Source organism: Pseudophryne corroboree, chromosome 2, assembly GCF_028390025.1.
Source record: "Pseudophryne corroboree isolate aPseCor3 chromosome 2, aPseCor3.hap2, whole genome shotgun sequence".
Taxonomy (NCBI): Eukaryota; Metazoa; Chordata; class Amphibia; order Anura; family Myobatrachidae; genus Pseudophryne; species Pseudophryne corroboree.
In genome coordinates this window covers 520690765-520718370 of record NC_086445.1, presented here as the reverse complement: position 1 = coordinate 520718370, position 27606 = coordinate 520690765, and the positions used below count along the sequence as shown (strand labels likewise).

The window sequence follows — 27606 nt, the reverse complement described above, 5'->3', positions numbered from 1 at the left end:
GCTCTAACAGAAACAGCAGACGGGGCCTTTACTTTCCTTCATAAGAGCAGAGGTCCAGCTATACTCTAATCCACCCTCCGCTGATTTAACCTGATTTGTCAGGCGATCAAAAGGGTGAGAAAGCAGATATCAGCAGGGACAAGATCTGCTGGACTTTGATATTGCCTCGATTTGCATCAAGGTCGTTAAGTTTATATTGCTGGTGATATTATTTGCTGGATGCTCACATGATATTATTTGGACTATAAGCAATGCTATGAGAATTTTTTGAATTGATTAACATATGTGATACAGTGGTATTGATTTTCTACACAGCCACCAGGTTTGCAAATGATTTCTGTACTCTTTAATGCTCTATCATTCCAATTACTATTTGAGATCGCACTAGATAAGGGCCCAAAGAGGTACAGTGTCAGTTAAAGATTTTATGTTTCATACTGGTCATACTGTTCTGCTGTATCTTACATCCTGAAGGTTTATATGATACATTGCTGTTGAATTAGGAGCAGCGATTGCTCCGGATAAGTGCCTTAAGAGGTACAGTGTCAGATAAAGATTTTGTACTTTATACTGTTTTGCTGTACCTTACAACTTGATATACTTGGTATAATTGATACATTGTTATCTGATACAGGAGCAGTGATTCTGCTACTAAAGGGAATTATTCTCTGGCATTCAAAGAGTGAGACAATTTTGTCTCTGTGTTACTTATAGGGGATTTGACACTTTGTTTCTAAGCTGAATGTTGTTCTAGATGGGACCATAACAATACTCATTACATGTGTCTGATACTGGTAACGTTCCCCTATCTTATTTGCAAAATAGCAGTTTCAGGGACTTCTTTATCTGTGGTGTATATTGAACAAGCCCAATGGGCGTTCTAGTGATTATTACATAATATTGGAGTGTCCTCTCTAAGTGCATGCAATTAATCTAACAATCAGGACTCATTACAGTCTGAATAAAATTTTGGTCAATAAAATCCACTCATTACTTCATTATTTATAATGTACCTGCACAGATTTAATCAATAAATTATTGAAACCTATTCGGCATTTATTTGCTGTCCAGGAACATAGTTTCCCTTTTTTTATGTGTATGTGTGTCTGTGTTGTTCCTTTTATTTTAATGCATATCTAATAAATAGTAGATTTTAGACTGATCAACATTGATACCGTTCTGGATTTTTTTCCCCTATTATAGTTAAGAGTGACCCCAGTATAGAGTCTTCTTTTTTCCTCACACCGAAATACGTTTTTTCTGACTCTGGGGAGCACCACCAATCCCTGTATTATTGATTTTGCGTAACATCAGCCATCAAATGAAAGGAATTTGGTTATTCATTTTCATTTCTATCTCCTTATGCAATTCTAAGCATTCCTACTCACCCTAGAGGGTTAATAGGGCTAGGAGTGATCCTCTGCGGTAAAACGCACCCTGTTTTTTCTGCTCCTTTCCTAAACAGTCACCTCTGGAACATACTTGCCTACCTGACCCTCTCCATGAGGTAGAAAATGCTCTGTTCCTGGACTTTCCTGGTAATGTATGATTGCCATCACCTGTGGTGAAACACCTTTCTTATCAATTAACTAGCTCGCCACAGGTGATGGCAATCATACATTACCAGGAAAGTCCAGGAACAGAGCATTTTCTACCTCATGGAGAGGGTCAGGTAGGCAAGTATGCTCTGGAATAGTCTGCAATTTGAAGTTCTCACTCTTGTCTTATTGGTCAGGTTCTGCAGAGTGACATCTACAATGTGGATCTTCTCTTTTACTTTATTCATAGACTGAAATACCAAGCAGTTGTTGTTGTTGGATGTGTTCTTCTAACACTGACACTGAGTCTAGTTGGGGGACTTCTGACAGGTCAGTATCATTTTCAGTTCTGAAAACAGCTAAATGTCATACAAAGTTCCATAAATGGATATACAGTGCATGAATCTGAAAAAATGCAGTTTATTGAAAATCTAGTGTATGGTTTAATAAAACATTTATATATAGAACTGATTGCAAAATACTTTTCCTTGATTTATACTTTAAACACCAGTATGTCTGGTCCAAAATGTTAATTCCAAACACCTGCTATTCCTCCTGTACTTGACTATAGGCTACAATTGTCTGCAATCATGGGGACAAAAAAATGAAACAACACAGGGAGGCCATTTAGACACTACACCAGAGGTTCTCAAACTTGGCCCTCAAGGCTCCTGAACAGCCCAGATTTTAGGCATATCCATGGTTTAGCACAGATGGTTAAATCAAATTGACTGAGGGGCTAATTAAGTCAGCTGTTGCTAAGCATGGATAAACCGAAAACCTGAACATTTGAGTGCCTTGAGAACCGCGTTCGAGAACCTCTACACTACACTGATACATATACAAAAGCAGCACTATCGCAGCACATGACCCGCAATCAACATCATAATCAATTTGAAGTATAATTAGGCTTACTATACTATCCCTTTAAACCGGGATATTCATGAATTACACAGGTTCTGTGTCTGGCTTAATCCAAGACTTAATTTCACCTGGTTTTAATCAACCATTGAAACTGTGTAATTTATGAGTGTCCCATATTAAAGTGATAGTATGGTAGGCCTAAGTATAATTCCACTTTCAGACAGAAAGTGGAGAAATATAAGGAATTGTACTTGGCATTTAAGTGTTGACTTTTTTTTCCAGTCCCAGCCTTACCCACCTTTCACACAGAAAACCAAATTACTGGGTCAAGCATTTTTATCCAGTAATTTGTCGATTAACACGGGTATTTCTTTTGTGTGAAAGGGTCAACACGTGTTGCAATATCCCGGTACTTTGACCCTGCTTAAAGTTTAACCACTCGCTCAAGATCATTAACCACTTAACTAGGGCAGTACGGGTGGTGTAATCATAGGCAAACGTAGAGGGGGTTTCCGGTTGCCTGGAAATCCCCCTCCTCTTGGCAAATGCATACCTCCCAACATGACCCTCTCCAGGAGGGACAGAATGCTCTGCTCCTGGACTTCCCTATTAATTTATGATTGCCATCACCTGTGCTGAAACACCTTTCTTATCCATTAACCTGTTCAACACAGATGCTGCCAATCATACATTAAGAGTAAAGTCCAGAAGCAGAGCATTGTGTCCCTCCTGGAGAGGGTCATGTTGGGAGGTATGCAAATGTCTCAAATTATTACAAAAATAGCACTGGTATATAATACTTTTACTAAAGCTGCTGCCACATCACACAGTTTAAGGGACAGAGCATAGCTGCTGCACATGTCCGGTGGTAGCACTTTCTTTTAGCAAGTTTTCTGTGTGTGTGGATCTGAGTCCTCAATCAGTGCACTGGACCAGAGAGTAGCTACCAGGAAGAAGAGACAGGTGCCTTACCATGAGATGGGAGAATGTGTGCTTAGAATTTGCAATACTGGTTCTGTTATGTTGTGTATTTATTTATATGGTACTGTATGTTTAACATTTTCCTGACAACCATTTTATTTATATTAGTTAAATATGTTTGATACAGCCCATACCGGCCTAGACCATAAAAAAGAAGGGGCGTGGCCTTGCCGAAATGGGTGTGGCTTTGCATAAAGGGGCGTGGCATTACAGGAAAAGACTACCTTATACCCCAGTTTTGCAACCTGCACGCCCAGACGTTGGCCACCACAGGGAAAAAAATAATCCTGATTCATGCAACTTACATTATTTGTCATTTTTCCTCCTTATAGTAATGCCCAGTATACATTATGCTACACACCGCAATGGCCCTTAGACATTATGCCACACACAATAATGCCCATGACACAATATGCCACACACCATAATGCCCCCGACACATTATGCCACACACCGTAATGCCTGTGACACATTATGACAGGAATCGCAATGCCCGTTATACATTATGCTACACACTGCAATGCCCCTGAAACATTATAGCACATACAATGCCTGTGACACATTATGACACACCCCGCAATGTCCGTGATACATTATGCCACATACTGCAATGACCCTGAGACATTATACCACATACCACAATGCCAGTGATATAGTATACCACACACCGTAATGTCCGTGATACATTATGCCACACACTGCAATGACCCTGAGACATTATACCACATACCACAATGCCAGTGATATAGTATACCACACACCATAATGCCTGTGACACATACCGCAATGCCCGTTATACCCTATGCCACACAGCGCAATGCCTGTTATACATTATGCCACACACTGCAGTGCCCCTGAAACATTATACCACATAACACAATGCCAATGATATAGTATTCCACACACCGTAATGCCTGTGACACATACCGCAATGCCCGTTATACCCTATGCCACACACCACAATGCCCGTTATACATTATGCCACACACTGCAATGCCCCTGAGACATTATACCACATACCACAATGCCCGTGATATAGTATGCCACACACCATAATGCCTGTGACACATTATGACACACACCACAATGTCCGTGATACATTATGCCACACACCGCAATGCCCATTACACATTAAGTTCTACAGTAAGGCTTCTAATTACTTTTGAATTACCTGCTCGTTGCCAGGGGTTTCATGCTCTTGGTTCCATGCACGGTGCCAGGGGTTTTCATGCTCAGGGTGTCATGCTCATTGCCAGGGGTTTCATGCGGTAGGTGTTATGCTTGTTGCCAGAGGTATCATGTGCTGGGTTTCAAGCTTGTTGCTAGGGGGTAATGCTTGTTGCCATGGATTTCATGAGCTGGGCGTTGTGCTTGTAACCAGGGGTTAATGCTTATTGCTAGGGCTGTGCTCCCAGTGCCAAATATTCCCCTACAGTGCCAGGTACACATATGCCCCCAGTGCCAAATATGGCCCCCCAGTGCCAGGTACACATATTCTCACAGTGCCAAATATGCCCCCCCCCCCCCCCCCAGTGCCAGGTACACATATACCCTCCAGTGCCAAATATGCTCCCCCGTGCCAAATATGCTCCCCAAGTGCCAAATATGCCCCCCCCCAAGTGCCAAATATGCTCCCCCAGTGCCAAATATGCCCCCCCTAGTGCCAAATATGCTCCCCCAGTACCAGGTACCCCCTCCCCTGGCTCCCCAGCTGCTGTGCATTTTGGGAAGGTGGACATGGAGGGCACTGCGCATGCCTCTCCTATGTGTCCCTCCTGCGTCTCCGGCGGCAGCGGCGTGTCTGCTAAATGAAGTGTCCGTTCGTGAGCCACCAGTGACCCAATAGGGACACACAGGAGAGGCGCGCGCTGTGCCCTAGGGTACCCCACAGCCCTGCACGCCTCCAAGCGACTGCAGTGGCTGCAGACCCCTAGTTATGCCACTGCTCAGTGCACTGAGGTCCTGGTTTCGACTCTAAAAAAATTTGTTTTGATATTTATTTAAATTATTTATATTTAAATGTTTAAGTGAAATAAAAAAAAACACCTAAACACCTATAAAAAAAAAATCATCTAAAGGAGTCTAGCATCCCCCCACAGGTCCATATTTTCCCATTGAAACATTAACCCTGATTCCCCCAAGTGGCAGATTCCCAAGTAACAATAGATTCCCCAGTGGCTTTAACCCCATCCCCCTAATATTAATAGATCCTCCAGTGGTTTTGCAACCACCACCTTAGTAACTGTAGGTCCGTACGGAAGATCACCTCTTGCCCCTGTGGCAAAATTCAGGTATTAATATTAACCTCCCTCCCCATAGTGGCAATTAATTCACCACCAATGTTTTGTACCTATAAATCACCCCCTGTGGGTATGGTTGCACCCCCCACTCCAGGTTCCTATGGCAGTATTGGGTGCAAAAATCGACAGTGAGGTCTGCAGTCACAAATCACTGCCGGGAGGCCAGACCAGCAAAACATAATCTCCTTTTTAACTACATGAGATGCGACCATGCCAGTTAAGTAGTTGAAAAGGAAGGACTGTCAACTGAGGTAATCAGAAGCTCCATTTTCCAAAACCTCCCTCACAATTTCTAAGTAAAAGCAATTGTATACCACCCGCCAGAATTGTTTCCTGTGTGATATAATATCCACAAGAATTGGCGTCTTCATGAATTCACCAATTGGTATTTGCATTGTATACAATGGCTGATTACTCCCTCGTTACTTACATCTAAAGGGCCCTACACACTACCCGATCCCCGCCAACGCCGACATTGCATACACACATGCTGATGCCTGTGAGGAAGGGACCGACGATGGGATGGGGGGCTGCAGGGGGAACAACAGCTATGCTGCATCTGCAGCATGGCTGTCGTTAATGAGGACCTCTCTCGCCGCGCATCGTTAACGACATTTAGTGTACACACTGTACGAGATTGTGAAAGATCTCACTCAGATCGCCCATTCTGAGCGAGGTCTTTCAAAATCTTGTCTAGTGTGTATGGGGCTTTAGCTGTATTGTGTATTGAGAATTGTGGTGCTCTTTGTTACCTGTGTTCAATTTTTGTTATTTTTGTAAAAATTTTTTAATGTAATGTTAAGTTCTGTCTCCCTGTACTGTTCTATTGTATGCCCTTCGTGCAGCGCTGTGAAACACTTGTGGCATCTTAAAAATAAAATGTAATAATAACAGTAATATTATAGCCACTAGAAATGGGGTATGTATACCTTCTTTCACCTGAGGAACATAGCCAGAATCAAGCACTTAATTCCCTCAGATGATCTGCCAAAAGTCATCCACGCATTTGTATCATCTCGATTAGACTACTGTAATGCCCTCTACCGTGGTCTCCCAGCAAAAGAATTGCACCGCTTACAGCTGGTGCAAAACACAGCTGCCAGGCTGTTAACCAACCAGCCCCGTTCTAGCCACATAACACCCATCCTCTACTCCCTTCACTGGCTGCCTGTAAGATGGCGAATCATCTTCAAGATGGCTTACTGAGTTTCAAAACACTACATGACCAGGGCCCAAGGTACCTGAAGCAGTTTCTGACCCCATACTGCCCCACTCGATTACTGCGATCTATAGATGAAGGACTTTTAGCAGTACCTAGAATCTCCCGTAATTCATCTGGGGGTCGAGCTTTAGTCATGCGGCTCCGACTCTATGGAACTCACTTCCCCTCACAGTGCGAGAGGCCCCAACTATAGAATCCTTCAAAAGTAGACTCAAGACTTTCCTGTTTACTCAAGCATTTCCATAATGTCCCTTTAGTATCTCCATGCTTCTGTATTTTATGAAAAGCTGTTCTGTACTTCATTATTTTCTGTACTATATTATGCTATGTATCTGTTAAGTGCCTTGAGTCCTATTGGAGAAAGAGCGCTATATAAATAAAATTATTATTTCTCTGACGTCCTAGTGGATGCTGGGGACTCCGTCAGGACCAGGGGGATAGCGGCTCCGCAGGAGACAGGGCACAAAAGTAAAAGCTTTAGGATCAGGTGGTGTGCACTGGCTCCTCCCCCTATGACCCTCCTCCAAGCCTCAGTTAGATTTTTGTGCTCGGCCGAGAAGGGTGCAATCTAGGTGGCTCTCCTAAAGAGCTGCTTAGAGTAAAAGTTTTGTTAGGATTTTTATTTTCAGTGAGTCCTGCTGGCAACAGGCTCACTGCATCGAGGGACTTAGGGGAGAGAAGTGAACTCACCTGCGTGCAGGATGGATTGGCTTCTTAGGCTACTGGACACCATTAGCTCCAGAGGGAGTCGGAACACAGGTCTCACCCTGGGGTTCGTCCCGGAGCCGCGCCGCCGACCCCCTTGCAGATGCCGAAAAGTGAAGAGGTCCAGAAACCGGCGGCAGAAGACTTTTCAGTCTTCATAAGGTAGCGCACAGCACTGCAGCTGTGCGCCATTGTTGTCAGCACACTTCATAGCAACGGTCACTGAGGGTGCAGGGCGCTGGGGGGGGCGCCCTGGGCAGCAATGATAGTACCTTATTCTGGCTAAAAATACATCACATATAGCCCCTGGGGGCTATATGGATGTATTTAACCCCTGCCAGGTCTCAAAAAAACGGGAGAAGAAGCCCGCCGAAAAAGGGGCGGGGCCTATTCTCCTCAGCACACAGCGCCATTTTCCTTCACAGAAATGCTGGTGGGAAGGCTCCCAGGCTCTCCCCTGCACTGCACTACAGAAACAGGGTTAAAACAGAGAGGGGGGGCACTTATTTGGCGATATGACTATATATATTAAAATGCTATAAGGGAAAAACACTTATATAAAGGTTGTCCCTGTATAATTATAGCGTTTTTGGTGTGTGCTGGCAAACTCTCCCTCTGTCTCCCCAAAGGGCTAGTGGGGTCCTGTCCTCTATCAGAGCATTCCCTGTGTGTGTGCTGTGTGTCGGTACGTGTGTGTCGACATGTATGAGGACGATGTTGGTGAGGAGGCGGAGCAATTGCCTGTAATGGTGATGTCACTCTCTAGGGAGTCGACACCGGAATGGATGGCTTATTTAAGGAATTACGTGATAATGTCAACACGCTGCAAGGTCGGTTGACGACATGAGACGGCCGGCAAACCAATTAGTACCTGTCCAGGCGTCTCAAACACCGTCAGGGGCGTTAAAACGTCCTTTTACCTCAGTCGGTCGACACAGACACAGACACGGACACTGACTCCAGTGTCGACGGTGAAGAAACAAACGTATTTTCCTTTAGGGCCACACGTTACTTGTTAAGGGCAATGAAGGAGGTGTTACATATTTCTGATACTACAAGTACCACAAAAAAGGGTATTATGTGGAGTGTGAAAAAACTACCTGTAGTTTTTCCTGAATCAGATAAATTAAATGAAGTGTGTGATGATGCGTGGGTTTCCCCCGATAGAAAATTATTGGCGGTATACCCTTTCCCGCCAGAAGTTAGGGCGCATTGGGAAACACCCCTTAGGGTGGATAAGGCGCTCACACGCTTATCAAAACAAGTGGCGGTACCGTCTCCAGATAGGGCCGCCCTCAAGGAGCCAGCTGATAGGAGGCTGAAAAATATCCTAAAAAGTATATACACACATACTGGTGTTATACAGCGACCAGCGATCGCCTCAGCCTGGATGTGCAGCGCTGGGGTGGCTTGGTCGGATTCCCTGACTGAAAATATTGATACCCTTGACAGGGACAGTATTTTATTGACTATAGAGCATTTAAAGGATGCATTTCTATATATGCGAGATGCACAGAGGGATATTTGCACTCTGGCATCAAGAGTAAGTGCGATGTCCATATCTGCCAGAAGTTGTTTATGGACACGACAGTGGTCAGGTGATGCAGATTCCAAACGGCACATGGAAGTATTGCCGTATAAAGGAGAAAAAGACAACGTCTTTTCAGCCTCAGTCCTTTCGTCCCCATAAGGGCAAGCGGGCAAAAGGCCAGTCATATCTGCCATGGGATAGAGGAAAGGGAAGAAGACTGCAGCAGGCAGCCCATTCCCAGAAACAGAAGCCCTCCACCGCTTCTGCCAAGTCCTCAGCATGACGCTGGGGCCGTACAAGCGGACTCAGGTGCGGTGGGGGGGGTCGTCTCAAGAGTTTCAGCACGCAGTGGGCTCACTCGCAAGTGGACCCCTGGATCCTACAAGTAGTTTCCCAGGGGTACAGATTGGAAATTCGAGACGTCTCCCCCTCGCAGGTTCCTGAAGTCTGCTTTACCAACGTCTCCCTCCGACAGGGAGGCAGTAGTGGAAACAATTCACAAGCTGTATTCCCAGCAGGTGATAATCAAAGTACCCCTCCTACAACAAGGAAAGGGGTATTATTCCACACTATATTGTGGTACTGAAGCCAGACGGCTCGGTGAGACCTATTCTAAATCTGAAATAGTTGAACACTTACATACAAAGGTTCAAATCAAGATGGAGTCACTCAGAGCAGTGATAGCGAACCAGGAAGAAGGGGACTATATGGTGTCCCGGGACATCAGGGATCCTTACCTCCATGTCCCAATTTGCCCTTCTCACCAAGGGTACCTCAGGTTCGTGGTACAGAACTGTCACTATCAGTTTCAGACGCTGCCGGTTGGATTGTCCACGGCACCCCGGGTCCTTACCAAGGTAATGGCCGAAATGATGATTCTTCTTCAAAGAAAATGGACGATCTCCTGATAGGGGCAAGGTCCAGAGAACAGTTGGAGGTCGGAGTAGCACTATCTCAAGTAGTTCTACGACAGCACGGGTGGATTCTAAATATTCCAAAACCGCAGCTGTTTCCGACGACACGTCTGCTGTTCCTAGGGATGATTCTGGACACAGTCCAGAAAAAGGTGTTTTTCCCGGAGAAGAAAGCCAGGGAGTTATCCGAGCTAGTCAGGAACCTCCTAAAACCAGGAAAAGTGTCAGTGCATCATTGCACAAGGGTCGTGGGAAAAATGGTGGCTTCTTACGAAGCGATTCCATTCGGTAGATTTCACGCAAGAACTTTTCAGTGGGATCTGCTGGAAAAATGGTCCGGATCGCATCTTCAGATGCATCAGCGGATAACCCTGTCTCCAAGGACAAGGGTGTTTCTTCTGCGGTGGCTGCAGAGTGCTCATCTACTAAAGGGCCACAGATTCGGCATTCAGGACTGGGTCCTGGTGACCACGGATGCCAGCCTGAGAGGCTGGGGAGCAGTCACACCGGGAAAAAATTTCCAGGGAGTGTGATCAAGTCTGGAGACTTCTCTCCACATAAATATACTGGAGCTAAGGGCAATTTACAATGTTCTAAGCTTAGCAAGACCTCTGCTTCAAGGTCAGCCGGTATTGATCCAGTGGGACAACATCACGGCAGTCGCCCACGTAAACAGACAGGGCGGCACAAGAAGCAGGAGGGCAATGGCAGAAACTGCAAGGATTCTTCGCTGGGCGAAAAATCATGTGATAACACTGTCAGCAGTGTTCATTCCGGGAGTGAACAACTGGGAAGCAGACTTCCTCAGCAGGCACGACCTCCACCCGGGAGAGTGGGGACTTCATCGGGAAGTATTCCACATGATTGTGAACCGTTGGGAAAGACCAAAGGTGGACATGATGGCGTCCCGCCTGAACAAAAAACTGGACAGGTATTGCGCCAGGTCAAGAGACCCTCAAGCAATATCTGTGGACGTTCTGGTAACACCGTGGGTGTACCAGTTGGTGTATGTGTTCCCTCCTCTGCTTCTCATAACCAAGGTACTGAGAATTATAAGACGTAGAGGAGTAAGAACTATACTCGTGGCTCCGGATTGGCCAAGAAGGACGTGGCACCCGGAACTTCAAGAAATGCTCACAGAGGACTCATGGCCTCTGCCGCTAAGAAGGGACTTGCTTCAGCAAGTACCAGGTCTGTTCCAAGACTTACCGCGGCTGCGTTTGACGGCATGGCGGTGGAACGCCAGATCCTAAGGGAAAAAGGCATTCCGGAAGAGGTCATTCCTACCCTGGTCAAAGCCAGGAAGGAGGTGACCGCAAAACATTATCACCACATGTGGCGAAAATATGTTGCGTGGTGTGAGGCCAGGAAGGCCCCACGAAGAAATTTCAACTCGGTCGATTCCTGCATTTCCTGCAAACAGGAGTGTCTATGGGCCTCAAATTGGGGTCCATTAAGGTTCAAATTTCGGCCCTGTCAATTTTCTTCCAGAAAGAATTGGCTTCAGTTCCTGAAGTCCAGAAGTTTGTCAAGGGAGTATTGCATATACAACCCCCTTTTTGTGCCTCCAGTGGCACTGTGGGATCTCAACGTAGTTCTGGGATTCCTCAAATCACATTTTAAACCGCTCAAATCTGTGGATTTGAAATATCTCACATGAAAAGTGACCATGCTGTTGGCCCTGGCCTCGGCCAGGCGAGTGTCAGAATTGGCGGCTTTGTCTCACAAAAGCCATATCTGATTGTCCATTCGGACAGGGCAGAGCTGCGGACTCGTCCCCAGTTTCTTCCTAAGGTGGTGTCAGCGTTTCACCTGAACCAGCTTATTGTGGTACCTGCGGCTACTAGGGACTTGGAGGACTCCAAGTTGCTAGATGTTGTCAGGGCCCTGAAAATATAGGTTTCCAGGACGGCTGGAGTCAGGAAAACTGACTCGCTGTTATCCTGTATGCACCCAACAAACTGGGTGCTCTTGCTTCTAAGCAGATGATTGCTCGTTGGATTTGTAGCACATTTCAACTTGCACATTCTGTGGCAGGCCTGCCACAGCCTAAATCTGTCAAGGCCCATTCCACAAGGAAGGTGGGCTCATCCTGGGCGGCTGCCCGAGGGGTCTCGGCATTACAACTCTGCCGAGCAGCTACGTGGTCGGGGGAGAACACGTTTGTAAAATTCTACAAATTTGATACCCTGGCTAAAGAGGACCTGGAGTTCTCTCATTCGGTGCTGCAGAGTCATCCACACTCTCCCGCCCGTTTGGGAGCTTTGGTATAATCCCCATGGTCCTGACGGAGTCCCCAGCATCCACTAGGACGTCAGAGAAAATAAGATTTTACTTACCGATAAATCTATTTCTCGTAGTCCGTAGTGGATGCTGGGCGCCCATCCCAAGTGCGGATTGTCTGCAATACTTGTACATAGTTATTGTTACAAAAATCGGGTTATTATTGTTGTGAGCCATCTTTTCAGAGGCTCCGCTGTTATCATGCTGTTAACTGGGTTCAGATCACAGGTTGTACAGTGTGATTGGTGTGGCTGGTATGAGTCTTACCCGGGATTCAAAATCCTTCCTTATTGTGTACGCTCGTCCGGGCACAGTATCCTAACTGAGGCTTGGAGGAGGGTCATAGGGGGAGGAGCCAGTGCACACCACCTGATCCTAAAGCTTTTACTTTTGTGCCCTGTCTCCTGCGGAGCCGCTATCCCCCTGATCCTGACGGAGTCCCCAGCATCCACTACGGACTACGAGAAATAGATTTATCGGTAAGTAAAATCTTATTTATTCTGTAGTATACTATTCCAGAGGTTCCCAAACATGGTCCTCCAGGTTTTAGGTATATCCATGGCTCAGCACAGATGGTTAAATCATATTGACTTAGGTGCTACTTAAGACACCTGTGGCCATGTATGGATATACCGTACTTAAAACCAGGACCGTTAGGGTGCCTTGACTCAAGGCTTGAGGGCCACGTTTGAGAACATCTGTTGTACTGTCACTTACTGTAATAATCCATGTTTGTTTGTTTTTCTCAACAAACAGTAGTAACAATAGCACAGATTAACTCTGAGACCTTCTAAAACAGGTTTCCTGTTGAAATGTAAATTACTGAGGCCCCCCAAAGAATGGCATTTGTTCCATGATCAACCATACTGGGAGGTAAGATATAAAATTATCTAACTCTGTATCAATTAATTAAAAGCTCACTCTAAGATTTGTGACGTTTGTCCAAAACATAGATAACATTTAATGTACAGTATGTGAGATTCAACTTAAACACCTCAACAAGTCTCTAAAAGAGCTTGTTCACATTCACTTGGGGCCTGACTCAGATGTAGCTATAGCTGCTCCTTATATGGAAGCAGCAGAGATAACATTTATGCAGCAGGAAGCATCATGCGATGCTATCGGTCGGCCGCCGCATCTACTACAAAGAGGCCAGGAAATCTCCGTTGAAGGTTGAAGATCCTGGCGCCATCCCTCCCCACGGCGACAACACACCTCCATTTTGGGAAACTGAGGCCATTACTGCCCCTGCCCTACTACTGACAGTCTGATGCCATAGTGTGACTGACGTAGCAGATCTATACTGCACAAGCGCAGTACGGGTACAGAACATGTGCAGAGTACTGAACACCGCTACTTTGCTGCATGCACTGCAAGAGCGTTGGGATCTGAATCAGGCCCTTTATAAGTAAATCACTCATAATTGTGGTAAAGCACATCCAGAGCCTTATTCAGAGATGTATACTAATGCTGCTGTGCCAAAATATGAAAATGTCACAGCCGCCAGAATTTGTATTGAGATGCCCATTGGTAACATCTCTGAATCGTCGCTTGCACACAGTGTTGCAACCATGGGACGCACATCAGTCAAACATCGACCTGAGTGACTCTATGGGTGCGCAACATGGCTGCTGGCAGTAAGACGCCGGAGTCATTGTAACTGTGTATGGGATTGCAGTCACAATCTGTGACACGACTTCGAAACAGTCCCAATACTCCTGCGTTTGAGTAGCCACTCTCCCGTCACCTCCCACAAATGGTCCCTTACTGTCAATCACTTTGAATAAATCCTCACAGCGACCGCCATTGCAAGACCATTGTGGCACACGCGCAGTGCGATTTATATGCAGACACAGTGGCATCAACAACAAAAAATGCTCCAATATGTACAAATTGCACCCATCTCTGAATCAGGCCCCAAGTTTACAGAAGTGAAGCTCATATGAGCCTGGGAAAGTTGGCTGACAGGTAAGGAGGAATATGAACAGTTAGAGAAGTGAGAAGTAGAATCAGGTATTTGGTGTTTTAATACCTGTAGCTGTTACTTTTTGAAACATTAAGTAATCACGCTATTATCTTCCCTGTGCTAACCCCAAATCTGTCTGCATGCCCACCAATGGGAATCTGAGGCTCTCTCCTAGCTCCCATAATCCTCTCTCATCGCTCCCACAATCTCAGTACTGTGAATAATGCGATTTTGGGCAAGAGATCACTGGATTAACTATAACCAGGGGGTTAACTTTCAGTAGTTATATAGATTGTTGCTTTGTTTACTAGTCCAAACATGTGTACAGTATTTCATTTTATTAAATATATTAAGGAAATGTGTTACTTGCCAGTTTTACTGTATCTAGTTTATTGCTTTCTCTCTATTGCAGTTTCCTCATTTGGCCTCTCTTATCTAGGAAAGGACAACAGACGGATTCATAGCTGGTTATTTTACTCCCGGGATTATTCCTGTGTTTATGTAAAATGTAACAATATACTGCATGTGCTTTACTAAAGTAATAATCCATGACGAATAGTGCACTGTAGCCTTTGGCATGTAACCCAATCAGTAATGCCATGTTCTGAGGATTATTACAATTATAAATAAACTAATCAGCTATATCTATGATTTATCCTACAAAGATGCAAACCCCATTGTTTCCATCCTCCTCTAACACCCCGACAACTTCTGACACCGATGGATCCTGATCTCCCTCACTTTCCAGTTCAGGTGCCATTATCTCCATAGTTATAAGAACGCAGCCACCTACTCCACCTTCTCAAGAGCAGTGATCGAGAGCGCCCTAGATAATCCTTGGTCTCATGTTCCTAGCTGGAGTAGGCCGACGTGTGCAATTTCTTCTCCAAGTAAAAGGACAGGAGTAGGGTAATGTTAGTTTGCATACAGCTTAACGCATTCTTGTTTCATTGCAAAGTTGCCTGAAAGAGACAGCGAGTAAAAAGCAGGGTGTATAAAGTGTATTCAGCCAGTACAGCTGTCCTCACCTAAGGCCTAATTCAGACCTGATCGCAGCAGCAAAATTGTTCTCTAATGGGCAAAAACATGTTGCACTGCAGGGGGCGGCAGATATAACATGTGCAGAGAGAGTTAGATTTGGGTGTGGTGTGTTCAAACTGAAATCTAAAGGGGGGTACTCACGGGGAGATCCATGCTTAAAATCTAAGCAATCTGACTAGATTGCTTAGATTTTAAGAACAGATCACTCGTGTGTAGCCCCCTCAGCGATAGCTATGCGCGGCCCCGCACATCGCTATCGCCGCTGCTAGATTGAGCCTGCATGCAGACCAATCTAGCACGTCGCTCATTTCACCCGCTGGGTGAAATGAGCGGCTCCCCGTCCTCCCCCGCATCGCTCAGCACACATCGCGCTGTGCTGAGCGGCGGGAGAGATGTGTGCTGAGCGGTTCGCTCAGCACACATCTCTCCTGTGTATAGGGCCCTTAAGTTGCAGTGTAAAAATAAAGCAGCCAATATTTACCCTGAACAGTAAAGGCTCATACTCACGGAGAGATTTCTGCAAGAGATGTGTGCTAAGCAATTTAGCACGGGAGATGTCCCTTGAACATCCCGGTGTCTAGATCTCCCATACACACGTGAGATCTGTGCTGAGCAATCTGTGCTGAGCAATCTGTGCTAAACAAAAAAAAAGTCCTATTTAAATAGTGGGTTGGTATTATAGGGGGGGGGGTGTCTTTACCTAAACAAATAAAAAAGATCTATTTAAATAGTGGGTTGGTATTATAGGGGGGGGGGGGGGTGTGTGTGTGTGTATTTTTCTAAACAAAAAAAAAAGACCTATTTAAATAGTGGGTTGGTATTATAGGGGAGGGGAGAGTGTGTATTTTTCTGTTGTGGAGTTGCCCATTTTAAAATCAGTGCCTTCATTGCTCTGTGTATAGTTGGTTTGCCATCTGCACTGTGTTTTGAGAGTTTGCTGTTTATTTAAAAGTGCTTCCTGCCTTTTATCATGGATGAGTACCAGCTTAAGATATTGTACTGCCAGGCTGTTGCAGTGATTGATTTGGACAGAGAGAGAAGGATGAGGGAGAGGAGGGAGAGGAGACGTACTCGGTCTTGCTGGACCAAGCAATGGCTTTTGGAAAGGGACTCCATGTCTCATACACCGCTGCTACGTGAGCTTCGGTACAATAATCCTGAGGACTACAGGAATTACCTGCGCATGAATGATGACATGTTCCAGGAGCTGCTGCGACTGGTGACGCCTCTCATTGTGAAGCAGGACACAGTTATGCGCAGGGCCATTTCTGCTCAGGAACGGCTGGTCGCTACCCTGCGCTCTGCACGAGCACATCATGAAACCCTACCCACAAAGGAACTTATCCAAGGAGAAACGCATTTTCAATTATCGGCTCTCAAGGGCCCGCCGCATAGTTGAAAACGCATTTGGGATCTTGAGTAGTAGGTTCCGAATTTTCCACTCTGCTATTGGCCTAACGGTGGATAAAATAGACTGGGTTGCGTTGGCCTGCTGTGTTCTACACAATTATTTAAGGTGCAAGACTGGCCCAAAATGCCCCCCATCACCCTGATGTGGAATCTGCCAGGTTGCCTGCTCAGGCCGACAACTCTGATGTGGACTCTGCCAGGTTGCCTGGACTTGAAAGGCCACAGTCCACACCTAATCCCACTTTAAAGGCTAGAAAGGTCAGGGACAACTACCTGACCTTTTTTAGTGGAGTAGGTGCAGTGGATTGGCAAGACTCCTACATTTAACTGCTTTTAGGTTTGATAGACATTACAAATGCTTGATTGGTTTTATATTATTGTATTTTTTTTTTTTTTTCAAAATAAAAATGTATCTTGTTTTAAACTTCTGTTGTCAGAGTATGTACCTGTGTGTGTTTTGCATGTATATTAAAAAACAACGTAGCCATGAGGAGCTCTGGGGTCAAGTATACCCGGGACACTTCACGACTGCGTTGTTTTTTTTATGGGGGATAAGTGAGGACAAATGGGATACCTGTATGTGCCATCACCCCTGTGTTCCGTCCCAGTCACTGTATCACCTCTGTGTCTGAGGGAGGGGCGTAAATTTACAGTTTGCAGGAGGGCGCCGGACACCATAGCACCGGCCCTGGGAATCGGTATGATATCCCGGCGGCGGGCATCCCGACAGTCATAATCCCAACAACGGGATGGCGGCCACCGGAATGCTGGCAGTGGGTCAAGCGCAAAGAAGACCCTTGTGGCTCACTTTTCTCGCCACATTTTTAGTCTCCCTCTATGGGTGTCGTGGACACCCACAGAGGGAGAATATGTCGGGACTGTGGCTGTCGGGAACCCGGCGCAGAGATCTTTACCGCATCCCTCTGTAATAAATGTCCCCTTTAACAGTACCTTGAAGTTAGGATTGTCCTCAATTATCTCCCCTTAAAAAAAAAGTTTTTTTTAAGGGGGGATAAGTGAGGACAAATTTGGTCCAACAGCATTCCTATCATAACTCCCCCCCCCAAAAAAATATGATAACCCATAAAAAATACACACTTTTATTTTTTAAAATAATTTACTTATAAAAATCTATACATTTTTAACACTTATGCAACTGGATTCATCGATAAGAATGACCAATATCCCAACATTCAAAAGTCCAGGACAAAAAACCGACACTATGGTAACTATGAACAAGATAACAAGAGTCGAGGAAACATGGAACAATTTGTCCAACGGAAACTAAAAAAAAACGAATTAAAAAAATTATAATTTAATAATTTAAAAAAGTAGCCTCGTCCTCTGGGGGGAGCTGTGTACTCAGCATTGCTGAGTACAGTCCAGTGGACAAAGTGCTGGTGGGAGAAGTGGGCAGAGTGAGTGTTGGTGGGGGTCCCGGCGGAAAAAAAGGGCGCTGTGGAGGATTACCCGGCGTATAATAGTATGGTTGGGTATAAGGATACTGGGACTGTGGGGCATTTCGTGCGCGTCGCACAGGATTTGACATTAGATCCAGGTCATCGGATAGGTCATTATCCTCGGCCCTTCTTAATGCATCAAATACTATGCGCCTGAAAGTTCTAAAAACAGTTTCGGGCATTACACGTATCTGAGATGCTATCGTATTTGAAAATTGGCGAAAGAAGTCCGGTGGCCTATTAAGCATTTCCTCCGCCCGCTGGATAAATTGAACTGTGCTGGTGGATGCAGAATCGGAACTCAATGATGAAGTCTTTCGTCTCTGCCTTGGTGGTGCTGTTGACCGAGATGCTGCTGACTCCTCACCACTGAACTCCAGTTCTGTTGCCTCTGTTGCGGAAGTGTTCATTACCAGCTCCGGGGTAGATTCCTGTAAAAAAAGCAAAGAAAACATTAGGGCGTTGATTAAACAGTGATAAAGTTGAACATTTTAAAGTGTTTTAATTTACCGGATTAAGGGTCCCCTCTTCCTCTGGCGTCTTAGGAGACTCTTTATCCAGGCTACCCTGTCCATGTACCTTCGACTCTCTCTCCAAAAGGAACTTCATCTGTTCATAATACCATAGCGTCGGCTGGTAAACATCATCAGTTCCGGCTCCTGAACATTGAGACTCGATTACTGGTGTGTGTTCCTTCTTGAACACCGTCCGCAAGTTCGCTATCTTCTTCTTCACCCAAATTAGATCCGCATCACTGTTATGGGCTTTGCTGTACTCCACCAATTGTCTGTAGGCCTGATCCTTCTTCTGTCTGTTTGAAAAATCCTTTCTACGGACCTTCCACAGACATTCGCTGGCCCGATACACATCAATGAATCCAGTTGTGAACTCTCGGTCCATGTAAGAAGCCATTGCTGTGAGAAAAATAAAACACTATTTAAATAGCAAGCAAGCAAAAACTTCAAATAAAACATGTTGACTCTCACATTAAAAAAATCATGCCGCCTATACACGCGTTGCACCAGGAATTGTCGCTTATACATGCATTGTGCAAGGTAATGCCACTTATACACACGTTGCGCCAGGTAAAGCCGCTTATACACGCGTTGCGCCAGGTAAAGCCGCTTAAGGGGGTACTCACGGAGCGATCGCTGCTTAAAATCCAAGCAATCCGGCTTAGATTTTAAGCAGTGATATCTCCGTGTGTACCCCACAGCAATAGCGATGCGCGGCCCTGCACATTGCTATCGCTGGAACTAGACTGGCCTGCATGCAAGCTCAATCTAGCTGGTCGCTCATTTCACCTTCTGGGTGAAATGAGTTCCCCCTCTTCCCCGTCTCACCCCGCACGCTCAGCACACATCACGCTGTGCTGGGCAGGGGGAGAGATGTGTGCTGAGCGGTTTGCTCACCACACATCTCTCCCCAAACCGTGCCGTGAATACGGCCCTTTATACATGCATTGCACCAGGTAAAGCCGCTTATACACGTGTTGCGCCAGGTAAAGCTGCTTAAGCACCACAAAAATATAGTAACATCCCCCATCCCCCCCTGCCTGCTAATACAGCCTCAAAGCACATTAAGCACCATAAAAACTTAATAAGACCCCCCCATCCCTCCCTGCTGTTAATACAGCCTCATAGCAAACATAATAACACCAAACCCCATCCCCCCTGATGTTAATACAGCCTATCTAATCATACGGATACATCCATCTTCTCCTAGACCGCTATGAGCAGCCGCATCACACTCCCCCATATATGTATCGCTCGCTACACAGGACAGCCTCATAAAAACATAATTAATAACACCCCCCCCACACACACTCCCCAATATGATCATAGAGCATAATTCTTGCAGCCCCCCCCCCCTCGGCTGTTAATACAGCCCACACTCCAGAAACGTACGGTGAGGTAAGTGGCTGGTGAGGCACTACAGCCATAATGTCTGCCGATCCTGCCGATGACCCCTACTGCCGCCAAGCTTATGCACGCTACTGCTTCTGAGCCGATGCCCGCTGCCACCGCCAATGGCTTACAAACTCGCCCACTATCTACTGACCTAGCCCTCCGCCACTAATTTGTATCTGTCGGATGCCGCCAATGCCCGCTGCCTGCCTGCTCATCATACTTGTGATATATTGTACATTTTTATAGAAAAAAAAAATAGTGATTGGGAAGGGAGTGGGAGGAGGACATGAATGCAATTTTGTTGTCCAGGGCTTCCATTAACTTAATGGAGAAGGGTCTGAATGGGTTAAAAAAATGTAAAAAAAAAATGCGTGAGGTCCCCCTTCCTAAGTATAACCAGCCTCGGGCTCTTTGAGCCGGTCCTGGTTGTTTAAATACTGGGGAAAAAATTGGACAGGGGTACCCCGTATTTAGACAACCAGCACCGGGCTCTTAGTCCGGTCCTGGTTCCAAAAATACGGGGGACAAAAGATGTAGGTGTCCCCCGTATTTTTAAAACCAGCACCAGGCTCCACTAGCCAGGGACATAATGCCACAGCTGGGGGACACATTTATGTAGGTCCCTGCGGCCGTGGCATTACCCCCACAACTAGTCACCCCTGGAGGAGTGGGGACCCCTTAAATCAAGGGGTCTCCCCCTCCAGGCACCCAAGGGCCAGGGGTGAAGCCCGAGGCTGTCCCCAGCACCCCTGGGCGGTGGGTGCTGGGCTGATAGCCATAAGTGTGTAAAAAACAAAATATTGTTTTTGTTGTGGAACTACAAGGCCCAGCAAGCCTCCCCCGCTTGCTGTACTTGGAGAACCTCAAGTATCAGCATACGGGGAAATAACGGGTCCGCTGGTACCTGTAGTCGTACAACAAAAAAAATACCCAAATAAAAACACAACACACACACTGTGAAAGTAAAAATTTATTAAAAACACACTTACACACTCACACATACTTACCTACATCCCACGCCGATCACGTCCACTTGTCCATGTAGAATCCAATAGGGGTACCTGTAAAAATGAGAGAGAGATTACTTACCTACATCCCACACCGATCACGTCCACTTGTCCATGTAGGATTCCTACCCAGCCACCGCACACATGCGCCACAGGAGGAATGAGGGGGTAGCAGTGCCCCGAGTAGTTGTGATCCCAGTCACTGTGCCCCTTGTAGCTTTGCCCCCAGTAGCTGTGCCCCGAGTAGTTGTGCCCCCAGTCGCTGTGTGCCCTTTAGCTGTGCCCCCAGTCGCTGTGCCCCCAGCAGTTGTGACCCATAGCTGTGCCAGTGCCCCAAATACACACACACACACACACACACACACACACATTTAAAAAAAAATACACACACGGTGCCCCCTGTCTCCGGGCGCCGGCTCCTCTCTACTATGGGAGAGATGTCATGAAGTCTCTCCCATAGTAGCGCCGCTCAGACACTAGGCGTCAATTATGACCTCTAGTGTCAGCCAGTGATGCCGGCTGCAGCGGGAACCAACACAGCCCACGGCGCCTGCTGCAACCAGGGGGGAAAGGTATGCGGCTCGCTACTGATATGCGGCTCGCTACTGATTGGACAGCGGATCCAGCACTGGGTCCGCTGGGCCAATCACATCTGGGGGACTGACAGGGGCGTGCATTCATCGTGCACCGCCCCCACTTGGCTGTTAATACAGCCCACACAAGTGTACAGATGACATAAATATTAACGGTGTCACCCCCCCCCCCCCCCCGGCTGTTGATACAGCCCATACAAGGTCACAAATAACATAATTAATAATGGAGTAAACCCCCCCCCCCAGCAGCATAATTCTTGCAGCAGCCCCCCCCCCCCACCCCCACCCCGGCTGTTAATATATCGCCCACACAAGTGCAATAAAAACATAATTAATACGGGTGTCACCCCCCCATCCCACCCACCCGCCGCCCCTCACGGCTGTTAATGCAGCCCACGGCCCACCCGTTCCCCGTTGGCTACATATCGCTGGAGTTGCTGTTTGCTGCTGCTGCTGTCGGTGCGTGGCGCTATTTGGATGTGGCTGCCCGTGTGTGGAGAGGGAGGAGCCGGAGGCGGGACCAGGCAGAGGACGGAGAGGCAGAGGACAGATCAGGGGTGTGGTGAATGACATACATCGCTGTAGCACATCGCTCATTCTGTACACATGAGCGATGTGCTAAGCGATTGTACTAGATTTTGACTGCATGCAGGCCAATCTACAATCAACTATAGCGCATCGCTATCGCTGTATGGCATACACACTGAGAGATGTATGCTTAATTTCTAAGCAATCTAGTCAGATTGCTTAGATTTTAAGCATGGATCTCTCCATGTGTACCCCCCTTAACAATCTAACCCAACCAAATCTAACTCTCTCTGCACATGTTATATCTGCCTCCCTGTAGTGCACATGGTTTTGCCCACTATAGAAAATATTTGCTTCTGCAGTCAGGTCTGAATTAGGCCCCTAGTTATGTTACTGACATGATGCAAAACTGTGTGCTGGCTGGCAAGATTTCATGGATTACTAGCAGGGGTTAAAGTAATGGGGAATGAGGTGGAACGGAGTTCCACCACCTGTAATGGTAGAGGGATCTAGTTCCACCTCCTCCATTGTCCTGCACAGTAATTCCAACTGAAAAACCTGGCCCATCACCTACATCAATAGATGATGAGGGCGGCGCTAGTGTTACTGATGAGCTGCAGTCACCTCCCCCTTCCTCAGGTCCTGGTGGCTCCATGGTCCTCCTCCATCTACGGCCCACCCCTCCTGGTACTCACACACGCTGTGTCTGTTGGACAGAATTCATCCCCTCCTCAGGTCCAAGTGGCTTCATGTTCTAGCACGGCGTATGTTATGTTATGTTGTCACCACTGCTGAAGTGAAGAGGATCCATGAAGAGGAGCAGGCTGTGTGCATCTTGAAGACAAGATGAGAGGGGACAAAAGGGACAAGAGAGTGGGAAAGCTGTGTATAAGGGGCACTACTGTGGGCAATATGTTTATAATCAGCACGACGGTGGTCATTGTGTGTAAGGGGCTCTACTATTGTGGGAATTGTGTATAACGGGCACTACTGTGAGCATTGTATATAAGGAGCACTACTGTGTGGCATAACATGTATAGAGGGTACCATGGTGTAGTGCAATGTGAAAAAAGTGCACTACTAAGTGACATAACCTGAATAAGGGGCATTACTATGTGGTGTAATGTGAATAAGACTGTGCTCCTGTGGGGTGTCATTTGAATTTGGGGTACTATTATGTGACCACGCTACTTCTTTGTGAGATCAATGTCCCTTTATAAAGTATGGTATTTAGGGTACTAGTTTACAGTTTACAGGGGGGTGCAGAAAACACTAGCACTGGCCCTGGCTCCGCTTAATGTGTGTATGGTGAGGGGTGTGTGTGTGGGGTCGGTGTCCGGGTAAATGAATTCCCCCGCCTCTCCAGGACCACTTTTAGCCCTGATTACTATTAGAATAATGAGTTTGATTCAGAGGTAGGCACTGTAGCACGGGCGCTGCTTCTTTGTAAACAGCAGCTGTGTGAAAGCCACAGGAGGGCTGAGTAAAAAGAAACTCACTGGCGGCTTCTCTGATCCGCTTGTGCGTCTGAGAATGCAGCAGCAGATCAACTGCCTGGCAATCGGTCATCTGATTAACCCTCCGGTCACTTGGGATGTCTGGACAAATCACGCTGCCAGGACCTGTTTTCTGTAGCACTTCCTGTCACCGCCGCCAAACACCAGCTACATGTCAACCATGCTGCAGTGTTTTGGTCGACAGTGTCAAAAGGTCAACATTTTTTTTTTCTGGTGTTTTGTCACTTTTTTACCACAAACAAGCCCCATTAGTGTACTGCATTTGCTCGCAATGCTTCAGGCAAAGTGTTACTATTCCCAATAGTACTCCACATGGATGGTTAAGTATGAAAAAAATGAAAAATAAAGAAAAATCTTGTGTCTACCATATGTGTGTCGACCACTGTCATGTCGACCTTTTGACCCTGTCGACCTTGTAATCCTGTCAACCTACCTTTTAGATGTCGACCTTTTGACCCTGTCATCCTAATGCATGTCTACCATTAGTGGTAGACCTATTGACTGTAGTCCTTTTTAGTGTAGATCTTTAGTCCAGATACCCAATTAAACATACCAGATAAAATGACACAACAAATATTATGCGGAGGTTTCGCCAACAAGACTGGGAATGTGTGGAAAAATGGATTTTGGTACTTACCAGTAAATCCCTTTCTCCGGATCCACAGGGGATAATGGAAGGCTTAAGACCATGGGGTATAGATGGTGGTAGATGGAGTCAGCACTTTAAGAATTTAATGATGTGACTGACTCCTCCCCCTCTATGCCCCTCCAGACCTGTTAAAGAAACTAAGCCCGAGGAGAGACGGAAGACTAGACTACAGAGGAGGAGGTGAATTAAAGGTAACAGAACATGAAACCAGAAAAGGTAACAGAATCATAACCGGTAAACGGAGATATACTCACATGTAAATGTGTGTATAACAGGCACAATACTGATACAGAGAATTGTGAATAACAGTCACAACAAAATGCTAAGTAGCATACAATATGGCAGGAAAGAAGCGCTGGGTGAGCATCCAGTGTCCCCTGTGGAATCTGAGAAAGGTATTAACCGATAAGTACCAAAATCCAGTTTTCTCCTTCATCCACTAGGGGAGACTGGAAGGCTTAAGACCGTGGGGACGTCCCAGAGCTCTCGTCGGGTGGGAGAGCGCAGAGAACCCTGCAAAACCGCACAACCAAACTGAGAGGCCGAAGCGGCAAACCGGTAAAACTTAAGGAAAGTGATCCGGCCAGACTAAGTAGCTGCCCCAGGAGGTACCGACCGACCTAGTAGAGTGGGCAGAAATAGACGGTGGTGGCTGTCATGATGAGGCCACATAAGCTTGACGAATTGTAAAGCGAATCAAATGTGATAGCGTCTGCTTTGAGGCAGGCCAACCAAGCCGAGCAGCATCATAAAGAACAAACAAAGCGTCTGTTTTCTGCAGGAAAGAAGTTCTGTCCACGTAGATTCGTAAAGCCCAAACAATATCGAGTGACCTGGTGGAAGGGGAGTCCATAATGGGTTGGTTAATGTGGAAGGCGGAGACCACTTTTGGTAAAAAGGACATAAGAGTTCGCAATTCCGCCCTGTCGGAATGGAAGATAAGATAAGGTGGATTACTAGAGAGAGCTCCCAGTTCAGAGACTCGTCTGGAAGATGCCAATGCCAACAGCAAAACCACTTTCCAGGTGAAGTACTTGATATCCGTGGATTCCAATGGTTCAAACAGAGGATTGTAAAAAGGAAATAACCAACTCCAGGTCCCATACGGCCATAGGAGGCATTGTAGGTGGCCTTACTTGAAGAACACCCTGGAAAAAGATCTGTACTTCCGATATCTGGGCCAGCTTCTTCTGGAAAAAGATGGAAAGCGCCGACACCTGTACTTTTAACGAGTCCAAATGCAGGCCTGCTGTGTATCCAGAATGAAGGAATAGTAACACTCTAGACAGCTTGAAAGATGTAGATGACACCTTACGAGTCTCGCACCAAATAACATATGCTTTCCAGATCCAGTAATGGGGGGAAACCAGGCTGATTTTGCCATGTAAATGATTGCCTCTTTAAAAAAAAAACAGGAGAATTTGACCAAAATCTCTCACTTTCTGATTCTCACACCCTATTACATTTCCACCATAGTGTTGAGAAGAAACTTCCTTCCTGGCCCGAATCATGACAGGAACAACCACAGAGGGAATGCCTCTATCCCTCAGGATTGCCGTCTCAACAGCCAAGCCGTCAAACGTAGTCGCCCTAAGTCTATATAGATGAAAGGGCCTTGAAAGTGCAAATCCTCTTGTAGTGGAAGAGGCCATGGATCGGCCACGAGTAACCGATGAAGATCGGCGTACCAGGATTGGCGAGGCCAGTCTGGGGCCACGAGGAGTACTGTGGCCTCCTACCTGTTGATCCGCATAAGTAGTGGAAATGGGGGGGAATAGGTACACGTAGCTGTAAGTCCAGGGAGTTGTTAGGGCATCCACTGCCTCAGCCTGTGGATCCCTCGTCCGGGAGCAGTATAAAGGTAATTTGCGATTGTGTCTGGATGCCATGAGGTCTATTTGTGGAAGACCTCAACGATTCACCAGTTGTTGGAAAACTTGGTGATTGAGTTCCCATTCTCCCAGGTGGAGATCCTGGCGACTGAGATATTCTGCCTCCCAGTTGTCGATACCCAGAATGAACACAGCCGAAATCACCTCTGCAAAGGATTTGGCCTACTGTAGGATACGCGATACCTCTCTCATCGCCGCCCTGCTGTGAGTGCCTCCCTGACGATTTATGTAAGCCACGGCAGTGGCATTGTCTGATTGGACACATATTGCTTGATTCCGCAATAAAGGAAAGGCCATCTGCAGCACATTGTAAATTGCTCTCAGTTTGAGAATGTTGATATGTAATGCAGCCTCCTGCGGAGTCCATCAACCTTGGAACTGACGATCCAATGTCACTGCTCCGCAACCTCTTAAACTGGCATCTGTGGTGAGAAGGATCCAGTTCGATATAGCGAACCGTCTGCCCTGTGACAGGTTTGCTGATATGGTCCACAACAGAAGGGAACACTGTGTTTTGGGAGCCAGTTGTACTCTCTGTTGGAGAAACAGATACGATACCGACCATTGGGACAACAGGTCTAATTGAAAAGGCCTGGAGTGAAACCGTCCATATGGTAGAGCCTCGAGGGCGGCCACCATCCTTCCCAGAAGACATATGCACTAGTAAATTGACACTCTGCAATGTTGGAGGACCTGTCGTGTCACGGTTTGAATCGAGTGAATCTTGTCCTGAGGGAGGATAACCCGCTGCAGAACTGTGTCCAAAATCATCCCTAAAAATTGAATCCTCTGAGTAGGATGAAGTTGAGATTTTTGGAAGTTTAGTATCCACCCGTGTTGGATAAGTAAAAGATGAGTTGCAGCAATGTCCCTGATCAAGACATCTTTGGAATGAGCTTTGATTAGTAAGTCGTCGAGGGTGTGCAGTAATTCCATCATAACTGCCATCACTTTTGTAAATACCCTTGGCGCCGAGGATAGGCCAAAGGGTAAAGCTTGGAATTGGTAATGTGCATCTTGAATCGCAAACTTGAGATATTTCTAGTATGGGATCCAGATGGGAATGTGAAGATAGGTGTCCTTGATGTCTATGGACACCATGAACTCTCCTGCCTCCAGTCCAGCCATAACCGATAACCGATCGAAGAGACTCCATCTTGAAACACTCGCAAAAAGGGATTGAGAGACTTCAAGTTCAGGATAGGTCTGACGGAGCTATCCGGCTTCGGAACCATGTTTGAGTTGATGAGGGGGTACAGACAAAATTACTCCTGAAGCCAGTTGTTTTTGAATGG

General features: G+C 46.4%; 2 protein-coding genes across 4 annotated transcripts in view; one reads left to right on the top strand and one right to left on the bottom strand.

The window, feature by feature from the left end:
* The window catches only part of RHCE (Rh blood group CcEe antigens), a 157803-nt gene extending 141775 nt beyond the window's left edge, over positions 1 to 16028 (top strand). For all 3 annotated transcript variants that reach the window (XM_063954166.1, XM_063954168.1, XM_063954167.1), the window contains exons 9-11: positions 1789 to 1868; positions 13138 to 13211; positions 14717 to 16028. In XM_063954166.1, coding sequence (XP_063810236.1) covers positions 1789 to 1868; positions 13138 to 13211; positions 14717 to 14743 — 181 coding nt within the window. In that variant the 3' untranslated portion in view covers positions 14744 to 16028. The remainder of the gene's footprint in view (positions 1 to 1788; positions 1869 to 13137; positions 13212 to 14716) is intronic.
* A 1826-nt stretch (positions 16029 to 17854) lies between these two features.
* Positions 17855 to 27467, bottom strand: LOC134999491 (uncharacterized). The gene is made up of 3 exons (XM_063951429.1): positions 26708 to 27467; positions 18726 to 19129; positions 17855 to 18646 (listed from the first exon to the last, which is right to left on the bottom strand). Exons 1-3 carry the CDS (start codon positions 27465 to 27467, stop codon positions 18071 to 18073), a joined length of 1740 nt encoding a protein of 579 aa, XP_063807499.1. The 3' UTR covers positions 17855 to 18070.
* Between the last annotated feature and the right edge of the window lie 139 nt (positions 27468 to 27606).

Coding starts and splice junctions, on each gene's coding strand:
- LOC134999491 (XM_063951429.1), bottom strand. CDS start 27,467: ATGGAGTCTCTTCGATCGGTTATCGGTTATGGCTGGACTGGAGGCAGG. Junction 19,130..26,707: donor GTTTAAGAGGTTGCGGAGCA/GTGACATTGGAT, acceptor TTTTTCTCACAG/CAATGGCTTCTTACATGGAC. Junction 18,647..18,725: donor AAGAGGGGACCCTTAATCCG/GTAAATTAAAAC, acceptor CTTTTTTTACAG/GAATCTACCCCGGAGCTGGT.